At 33.1% G+C, this 10,944-nt stretch overlaps 1 protein-coding gene across 3 annotated transcripts in view; it reads left to right on the forward strand.

Moving 5' to 3' along the window:
* LOC106686111 (aquaporin) overlaps positions 1 to 10,944 on the forward strand; it is an 18,966-nt gene that overhangs the window by 5,512 nt on the left and 2,510 nt on the right. For 2 of the 3 annotated variants that reach the window (XM_014429248.3, XM_014429247.2), the window contains 2 exons: positions 3,426 to 3,659; positions 9,498 to 9,578. In XM_014429248.3, the coding sequence (XP_014284734.1) occupies positions 3,426 to 3,659; positions 9,498 to 9,578 (315 nt within the window). Of the gene's footprint in view, positions 1 to 3,425; positions 3,660 to 6,949; positions 7,189 to 9,497; positions 9,579 to 10,944 lie in introns of those variants that run through there. The other variant, XM_014429249.2, reaches the window with a different exon arrangement.

Genomic DNA, 10,944 nt, shown 5'->3' on the forward strand with positions numbered 1-10,944 from the left:
CGTATTGATCTTTCGAATAAAAAAAAAATTTTGATTACAATTTAATTTTTTGTGTTATTTTTTACAATTTCAAGTTCTATCGGGCTTAAAAAAACACCCTATACAATAATTACTAACCTGTCTGAGAATTAATTGTAACTCTCCAAACCAGAGCTGCCGATTCTCTCGGTCAAAAAATCCCGTTTTACCCGACAAATACCTGCCACTTTACCAGCTCTTGGAGAATCGTTATAAATAGCTGTATGATTGTTACAGTCATCATTGTACTGTCGTGCTAGCTCTTATGTGATATTTGATCGTACAAGTAATTTCAGTGAAGCAACTGTCACATTAACTCTCATATGCAACTACTTGACTGTGTACACTTTCTGTTATTGCGGCATAAGTGTTAGGCACTACCATGGTGTAACTATTTCATTGTTAAAGTCATGAAAGCATTCACTACCACCACAGTTATACTTTTACTGTCGTGAAAGTAATTCAGTTCCGGGTCAGGCGTGATCGTTAATAGCACAAGTAACGTCAGTTGACTAACAATCGCACTAACTGCTACGTTTAATTGTCATATGTATACGCCTTAACAGTAAACTGTCACGGCGTATCAACCTGACCAAATGTAATGACGATAGGCTGGAAAACATTGTTCCTATATATTTGCCTAAAGATTTAAAATTTTGTCAGCCACGGACACCAGAAATGAATCCATCACAGGCCCCAAAAACCAATCCACCACGGAGCTCAAATATAAATTTTCCCAAGAACTTAAAATTATATCAGACTCCAAAAATAATCTACCCCGGGTCCCAAAAATGATTTCGCCCCGGGGTCAAAATATAAATTAATCCCGGGCCCCAAATGGTCTAGGTACACTTATGTTCTAAAATTCAATATCTCATGAAAAATAATAAATTGTAAGTAATAGGAAAAATATCAAATGAATAACTAAAAAACTAGTCGAAGAACTAGTGCACAAGTCAACATATAACGTAAAGCCATTTTACTTTACACGAAATCCCCGATCTCCGAAAATTACCCGTACAAGAGATGAAAAATAGCCGAAAATCGGGTAAATAACTGCAAAGCGGAAGCACTATTTCTCACGCACTTTTCAGTTCTTATTTGGAAAAAAATAATATAGGGTTTATCCAAACAAGGAGTGTGGCATACTGTACTATCCTTCAAATGGAAAGTGAAGCAAAAAAGAGGGGAGTTGACCACGCCCACAGAGCTCAGGTTGAAGTTCAGATTAATTGAAATGTACGCAATTGTGGTTCACATTGCAACAGAAAGCAGCCGGCGATTGGCTCCTACTACTCTACAACGTCCCTGGACTTCTTTTTGGCTTCAGTTTTTCTAGCAGCTTACCCTCTCTATTACTCAAGAAAACTTGAAGAATGACTTTTTTATGCCGGAACATAGATTTGCAGATCAATTGCTAATAGCTACCTACATAGATTTATTTAATTTTAAAGTTTAAAGTTGCGCTATAATTTGTAAGAACTATTGCAGCCCCTTGGGGATCATTACTCCTGTTGAGTTCTCTTCTACACTCTATGTATTGCTGATTGCAGTTCTGACAATCTTGCTCATCCATTTCTTAATCATCTCCCAAGATATCTTGAAAATTACTTCACCATCTTTTCAATATTTCACATTTATACTTGGGAGGTAAGAGCTAAAATATTTTTTGCGTTATATCTGTCAGTAGTGCTGTATGGAAGTCAAATATGGAGTTTGCGGTATATGGACTTTGGAATTGAATCTTTTCAAACTAACTTTTATAAGCGACTCCTACACATTTCCTTATGTACACGTACGACAGGATAACTGGTCGGACTGGAATGTAGTGTAACTAGCATTAAATTTTTTTATTTATTAATTGAATTTACAACTGTTCAAAAAAAAAATACAATAAATAATTTTGATGAAAGTTTCAGAACACTTGATAAGCTTGGGAAGGAACCATCCAATGGTGGTACTTCTGTCATTGATTTAAATTAAAAGGTCCCGTGGCCATCTTATTTTCAGACGCCTCTGAGGATCATCAGAGATTGTTAAGGATGAGATATTAAGAACTAATTGGTTAGGATGGGTAAGGAGTTTGGGATGAAAAGACGCATTTTTATTTCGAAAGGGATGAAAAGACGCATTTTTATTTCGAAAGGGATGTTAAGGTCTTTATGGATGAGCCCCATAGGTCAATCCCGTATGTCCTCTGATTATCATAATAGTTTTTTGTAATAAAGGGGAAGATTAGAGCATTTGTCAAGTAGCTATAGTAATCGAAATCTACGAGCAGTTTCAGACTAGTATGTCTAAATTGGCTCAGTGAAATTTTCAATGGGGCAACGTAATTACTGCGTTAACTGCAATTTAAAGATAGTCATTATAAAATATGCAGCTTTACTGTGTGTGTGGAATAGACTTTCTTGATAACTGTTACGGCGGGTAGGAGTTCAAAAGGAACCTTCACTAGCCCAACCGTGAAAAGAAAAGAAATGGTCGAATTATGTTATTTTTAAATAAGCAAACATAACAAAAGAAACAAAAAATACACAAACTAGAAAAAAAAATAAAGCTTAATAATATTACAAAATAAAATTAATTGAACAAAAGAGAAAAAAAAGTCTTATATCACCGGTGATTGGTGGGGCCCCGGTTGTGGTTGTTCTGAGTGGCTATTCTCTTGGAAGTAGATCGACGTACGTCTGGCCGCCTTGTCCTCTGGGAGGATGAGTCGAAGAAGTCCGGCCGCCGTGGCTAAAATGACTAAGCCGGCGAAGATGGCCAGAATGCTGGCAACTATGTGTGTGTAGTGAGGAGACGATACGTGTGTGCACACCAAGAGACTCACAGAGTGTATGTTTTATTTTTTTTTACAGTATAAAAAACAAAAGAAAAACATATGCCTTTTTAAACAATAAAAACATATGTTATACGGTAGATTTTCATTTCGTTAAACGATGTGTTTGCCGCAACAATAATATTATATTGTTTATACGAATGCTTTACCGCACTTACTGGCACATAACCAATGACGCGGTGAGAGGACTCCCCCTCATACGTGGGGATAGAGTGGGCTCGGAGATCCTCAGGTCGAGATTGTAAATATAATTTATTTTACTTTGTTGAATTAGGTTGTTTATTATTCTGTTTACTTTTATTTATTTATTTTTTTTCTCTTTTTGGTATTAATACGTTCAATCACTTCTATTACTCATTGCCCAAGTTTGTGGCAGATTGTAATACTTCTCAATAAATAAAGTAATTATTTAAAAAAAAAATATACGAATAAGCAAGAAATCGATTCTCTTTAAACTAAATTAAAGGAAACATATCTAATGCGATAATTCTTGAAGGGATAAACTAGTACCCTATATTTCATTATAATTCTTGAGGTTTTAATCAAGCTTATTCGTTTTCAGACCTTTGGTACTGATAATTTATCTGACCTCGATTATGGGTACCATAAAAGTGATAATTTCTGTGTCACAATGGTTGGCGTAAAAAAGGCATGGAAGGGAATGGTTTTAGAAGCTTGTGGAACTGCTGTGCTGTGCTTCATGATAGGCAGGATTTGTAATCCTCTTAATCCAAAAGGATTGAGGAGTATAATGTTCGTGTTCTCACTCGCCATTATGATTCTTGGATATAGCTTGGTAAGTTTCAGGGATTAACTTGCATAATAAATCAAAATGTTTAAGTTTAATAATAAGCTTCAACAATCGCGGAAAGGTTATCTATTTTCAGTTTAGTTTCAACCAAACTTTTAGTGATGAATTTATGTAAATTTTGGACATAATTACAAAATAATTATTGTCTATCATAGCTTGGCCTGATAATTTATCTGAATTTTCATACTGAAGTAATTTCCAGAATAATTGTTATAGTAGTTTGCTAAAATAATTGTAACGGCAAACAGACACGAACTCAGGTGGTAGGCATTAGGGATGCGACATAGACATCGATTTTTGAGACAAATGTTTATTTACATCGATGTTTTACGTTTGACTCAATTTTTCATTTTTATAAATGCAAAAGTAACTTAATAAAAGAAATTAACCGTATAAACAGATTCCTATCAACAATGTAATGGTATGAGGAAGTACTTCCTACTTTCTCGCGAGTAACGGGATAAAGATAAATTAAAGCTTTGTTCCAACAACTATTCTTGACCGTCCGGAACAGCACGGAGCATGCGTAAATGTTTTTCCCCTCCCAGACCCAATACTGCTCATGCTCCGTGCAGTTCTGGAAAATCAGAAGCCGTTGCTGGAACAGACTTTATATTACTGAAATGGATGTTCAAAAACATCGATGTATTTTTGGCAATGTTTGTAAGCATCGCTATTTTAATATTGAGCATTCAACTTTCAAACATCGATGTTTTTTGTAGTCGATGTTGCATCCCTTGTTCTAACAACCACCTCTGACCGTCCAGAACTGTACGGAGCTTGCGTAGTAAGTGTTTTTCCTCTCCCAAAGCCTATACTGCGCATGCTCCTTGCAGTTCTGGGTAATCAGAACTCGCTGCTGGAACAGACCTTATGTTACTGAAATGGATTTTCAAAAACATCGATGTCGCATTCCTAATAGTCATAGCAAACCGTTCAAGCCTCCTGGAGGAGAATGTTCAAAGCTCTTCAAGTTTTTTTTTTCTGATCCCTGTAAAACAGAAAATAGACATGAATTAGTAAATGTATTATGTAAAGGGAAAACATAATTGAAATTGATTTCTATCTTTTTCTACCGTGGATACTTGAAGGTCTTCATTCACTCACTCACTGTTGGGCGCTACAGTCCTTGTAGGACCTGGGCCTTTGCCACCACTCTTTCCCATGCATCGCGGTCTCTAGCGAGACTCCTCCCATTTTCAAGTCCCACTCCTCTCAAATCGTCCTCCAAATCATCTAGCCACCGACGCCTGTGTCTACCCCTTTTCCTTTTTCCTCCTGGTGCACCATTTAGCATCCTTTTATGCAGCCTGCAGGGTTCCATCCTTTCCACATGTCCCAACCATCTTAGCCTGCTCTTCTTAATAGCACAGAGGATATCAGGGTCTAACAAGCTCATACAATTCCTTTATTTTCGCAATTTCGTCATTGCTTTTGATTCTCCACCTGTGCTCCTCTTTAACGGCTCCAAAGATCTTTCTTAGGACTCTTCTCTCCCAAACCAGTAGAGCTCTTCTATTTTCCTTGGTTAGAGTCCACGTCTCACTACCGTACGTGAAGGTCTTAGTAAAATCTAAGCCTTATTTTTGTATTGCGATGCTCGTTCTGATGAAACTATCACTATAATATCTGGAGATGAGGGGCCTTCGCGAGGTGATAAGATGTGAACATATAAATGATTAAGTAAATAAAGTAAAATGATAATAAGAAAAGAAAGAAGCTCTTTAACTCTTAATAGTAGGTACCCCTTAGTTTATAAGAAATAGTCAGTAACAACGCAGACTACTATCAATAGGTGAATTCATAAAACTTTTGAAAAAATATCATTCTCAGTTACCTAAAGTTAAAGATGCAATGTGGAAAATCCAACCGTCTCTTCCAATTATAGTATGAAACATAATTTGAATTTTAGATAGAACATACTAGAGGTATGTTCTATTGCTCTAATGTTGTAAGTATAGGATTGTGACTAGTCCTATTTAAAGTCATGTTAAATGCAAAAGAGCTCCTAGTGGATTTTTTGAGAAACTTGTTTTATAACCTTTCCTTCCAATACTTCTTGTTATTGTTTACTTTTAAGTTTGGATTACAGTAATTTATTACAACATGCCTAAGGTGGGTGAAAAGAAGAGTTATGTTAAAGTTTGGCTGCTGATTATCTTGTTTAAAAACATCCAAAATAATACTAAGGCAATAAAAACACAAACTGGTCAGTTGCATGACGTCATTCTCCATTTAGCAGACTCCCAACCATGTTATATGTTATATCATTTTAACATGGTGAAAGAAGGAAATATTTCTCCATTTAACATGTTAAACTAAAGGTCATGAATACCCCTTATGTTATATCGTTTTAACATGCTGAAAGAAGGAAATATTTCTCCATTTAACATTAGTTTTTCCATTTAACACGCTTTAACCTGATAAACTAAAGATCATTAATTCTATTAATGGAGAAATATTTCCGTTTTTTACCATGTTAAAACGATGTAACATATAACATGGTTGAGAGTCAGTTACTAGGTCTACTAAATGGAGAGTGACGTCACGCAACATTCCAGCTGAGCTCGTCACTATTTTGTTAGTTGTCGTGATAGGTTAGTTAATAACAGTTGTCAATTAGCTCATATTTATTCTCTCCCTCAGCATTTAGAAGATTGACAAGGCTCTAATTGGCCAAACTTTCTCATAACTTCCAGTTTAGGTATGTTGTGATAAATTACTTTAATCATAACTTTGAATTAAACAATGACATGAAGTTTTAGAAGGAAAGGTTATAAAACAAGTTGCTCAGAAAATCCGCTAGGAGCTCTTATACATTTAACATGAAAATAAATACAGCTGCTCCCAATCTTATGCTTATAAAATTTGACATGGTAAAGCATTTTACATTCAACACATCATGAATACCCCTAGTCTATAATACTTTTCCTCTGTCATACAGTTTTCATCCCAATAAACATCACCCTAAGTCCTTTCTTCTCTTGTACCACCTCCCCCTCCACTACTATTTTTTTTCGACTTCTATCTCTTTATTATTATTATCATTTATTTATTATCTTTCTTCTTAAAATTATTATTTGTTCTTCTATTTTTTTTTCAATCATTACTTAAAGGCGCCTCACCACCAAATATTTAAGTAGAGCTATGGACTCATCAAAACCTCAGATAAGTATTTCACTAGGTACCTTCAAGTACCAACAGTAGAAAAAGGTTGTATTTAATTTGATTTAAGTAATTAAATTTATTCATTCATGTATTATTTTCTGTTTTAGAGTGATTGGAAACATAAGCAGCACAGTTTTCGGCCACTATCTGTTAAGTTATTGTAATGCCTACAAATATATCCTCACAAAGGAAAATTTAGTTAAGAAGGATGATAAGGCCTCTCCTAATGATCTCTTTTTTTTACTTCTCTAATCTCTTCAGTTGGTTCCTGGATGTGAATCTTTAAAGTGGTCATTTCCTAGTACTCAACAAAATAAAGACAGATAAGACCTAGGTTTTGAATGTTTCATTATTTTATATTGTTTTACATATATGCTGAAAATGCTACAGCATCCATGAAAAATGGTTGATTTGTCACTCCCTAGCCTTGATGAAGATTTTCGGGTAACTAGGGAGTAACTAGTGTAGCTATAGAAATACAAATGCTCAATTTTCTTTCTATATTCACTATTAGGACCGATGCAGCTTTGACATGAGGAATAATCCATTAATTGTTCAAGAAGAAATTAATAAAGAAAATATTGTTGAAATTCTTTCAAGCCCTAAAGGTTTCATAACGTATATATAATGGTAGTATTTTAGTTTCTTACCCAAATTGAAGTAAAAGTGCAGTTAATATATCATGTATTTACTTGCCAGTTTGGCAATTTTCCTTTTATTTTATTTCTTGAGATCATAGAAGTGTTTTTTGGAATTCAGTCAGTTCGCCTATATGAAATAAAATAGTACTATAATTCTTTGTTAGTTCCTTTAGATCCTGATTAAACATATGATATTTGTTAATATAAAATGTGAAAATAATATTTGATTGTGTCATCTGATATTATGTTGTTCATCTGTATCTGCACGCTGCGTTGCCATAGGCTTTGCATGTTGTCTGATGCACTCAAAATAGATGCAGATGGGATAGCTTATTGTGTCCAATTCTTAATCTGCTTATTATGGAGTATTATAAAGCAGCCAAGCTAGGTTGTGTTGCTAGGTCCAACAAAGATACTTAGCTAGTAAACATTCGCACTCATCCTTCCAATTTTTCTGAATTTTATTAATTGTTATGTCACCTAATGTCTTATTTTTTTTATAAACTAATTAAATTTACAATTTGATGGATTTATCCTATTGATTATTGAATTTCATGAGCTTTTAGTGAGAACATTTTGTTTGTTGGTTTTAACTTATTTCAGTAGATTTTTTTTTCTATTTGTAAGTACTTCTAGTTTTATCATTGTCGCTATTAAATATTTAAAATTTATTTATTGAATGTTTTGAGGTTTTAATGTGGCTTGAAATGAATTGTTTACAGCTTTTAAGACTTTCAGGAGACAAACTCAATATTTCTCGAATATTAGCAGGAAAGAAAAGAACACTAAACCTGGGATTCAGAAGATCTATATTTCATATTTATTTATTTGGTTTTTTGGTTCCCTATTCAGTAACAAAGACTAGGGGCATCTAGTTTTGAATTCTATAATTATATCTATCCATATAGTTCAAAAACTGGAACCACTTCTTCCAATTTTCTGGCAGCAAGGCTTGACAATGTCCAGATGGGATTCTTGACAAATCTAGAAGAGAACAGTATACTAGAACATGGTTCATTGTCAGGATAGAATTGAAGCTGTCATATCTAGGTGGAAAGTTCCCATCAAGATCAAGATGGTGTTTATGGGTCAGTCTGGTGGGTCCTATCCAATTCAGGTTTAAATAGTTTATTCTCAGTGATTCCCTTGGATTTGCGAACTGAATATGTTCGAATATTTTCTTCATTTTATTTGTTGTCCAGACCTTGTTCCAAAAGAACCTCCAGGCTTCTTTAGATTGTTTCAGAACTGGATGAATTGTAGTCATGCAGTTCCTTACTACTATTAGGCACAGAAAGTATGGAGCTTTCTTCATTGGCAGCTGTATCAGCCTGGTCGTTCCCAGTTCAGGTCTCATAAAACGTTGGGAATAGAGACGTCCACAATAAATAGATAAAACTACCTATAAAACCAGTTTTATTGTCATTGTAGATGTGATAACTCTGAAAAAGTGAGAATATTTCAAGTATTTTTAAATTATTATTTAGTTTCTTTTCATTAAAATTAATACAGTAATGAAATACTTTATTCAGTTTTATCACTCCTTAGTCTTGTTATATGTTGCTCTCTAAAATAAGGATTTTTTTGAAGATCAATGTCATGAAAACTATTATATCAAGTGTGTTGCTGAAACAGAAATTTTTGAAAATAATTGTAACTAAATTTGGAGAATGATCATGTCACAAATTTTCAAAGATTTGATTTTTTTTTTTTACTAATCAACATAACCAACTCAAGATTATTGGGAAATCACATGATTTCTCAGTGGATTGGATAGATTATTTCATTAAAAAATTAATAACAGAAATCTTTATTAGTTTTCTTCTTAAAACTTTGAATCTGTAACATCCAGTAGTGTCTTCAACTATCCAATAATATGTTGTCAGTTTGACACCTATATACTTCAGTTTCAAATGTGTATCTTTACCATTTAATTAGGTATTATTTGGATATTGAATTTTAAAAATATTATATTTGTGTAATTCAAAAAGCATTAACTATTGGAAAATTTTAGGCTCCGTGGACAGGAGCTTCTGTCAATCCAGCTAGATCTTTAGGCCCAGCTTTAATGACTGGACAATTTAAAGATCATTGGGCAAGTATTAAGTAATTTATATTTATTATATATTTCGTTATATTTTATTATAAGATATTTATATATCAGTTGTTATTAAGATTTACATATGTTTGTTAATGCTAAGGTTATAATCATGTCACATGTGTCATGTATTTAATTCAGTTTAAGAAAGCCTAGATTACGGTATTCCTTATTTCAGTATATTACTTATTAATTCAACCATACTATAATAATAAGGAACAATGTACATTAATATTTCAATCAAAAGGAACTCACATTATTATAAGGTAGCTTTTACTCAAAAAATAGATTAAAGCAGATATTTTTATATTATGAACACAAAATGGCCAAGAAACAGATATAAGAAATAAAAGAAAAAGATAAGAAACAAAAAAATTGGATTTCTAATATGATGGGTGGGGGCATGAATTTACTTATTGAATATTTTAGGTTAAAGTATTTATATAAAGGAAGATGGTATGGGGCGCAGTCAAAGAAATAACTCAAATAGTAATGGAAATATTCAATGTAAGCCAATGTTTTGTCTCACCTTGCATGGCTTCATCACAATGAAACAGAAGATTTACAAAAATGTTTTAGACAATTAATGAAAACGGAAATAATAACAAATAAAAAAGAAATATGAAAATACAATACACACTATAAGAGGAATAAAGATTAAAGGAAAAAAATAAAATAAGATACCTAACTTACTGAATGTAGGTAAGCACAAGAATGAAGCTAAAGGCTGACAGGAAGGGAGAGTTGGGGGTTGGGGTTGGTAGTTGACTAAATGTTATATTTGAAAGTAAAAGATACAAATAAATTATTATTTTTAAATATAACATATTAGTTAACACCATCAACCCTCCCCTCCCCCAACTTCAGCCCCCTTCCCAAGCCTTCATCTTCATTCTTGTGCTTAACTGCATTCATTAAGGTAGTGTCTTATTTTGCCTCTGTTTTTTCCATCTTCTAGTGTGTACTGTATTTATATATTTCTTTTTTATTTGTTATTATTTCCGATTTCGTTAATGGTCTAAAACATTTTTTTTTTTAATTCTTATTTCATTTTACGTTTCATTGTACATATTACTTTTATTTCATTTAATTTACCTTGTTCAGTTTTATATAAATTTTCACATATTTTAAATCATAATCAGCACAATAAATCACATTTTTGTTCAATTTTATTTTATGTTATCTATTTTCTTACTTTGTTTACTTATTTTAGCCATTTATTATCTTATTTAGCCCTGAAAAAGCCTTGCAATATAGTAATAATAATAATAATAATAATAATGGAAGATTATTGATTGACCATGTGTATAGATGAATGGAATATGGTCCGGGTGCGGTCAAAAAAACTCAAATAGTAAATAAT

This window comes from Halyomorpha halys, unplaced genomic scaffold, assembly GCF_000696795.3.
Source record: "Halyomorpha halys isolate HHAL.00 unplaced genomic scaffold, Hhal_1.1 Scaffold777.1, whole genome shotgun sequence".
NCBI classification, from domain to species: Eukaryota; Metazoa; Arthropoda; class Insecta; order Hemiptera; family Pentatomidae; genus Halyomorpha; species Halyomorpha halys.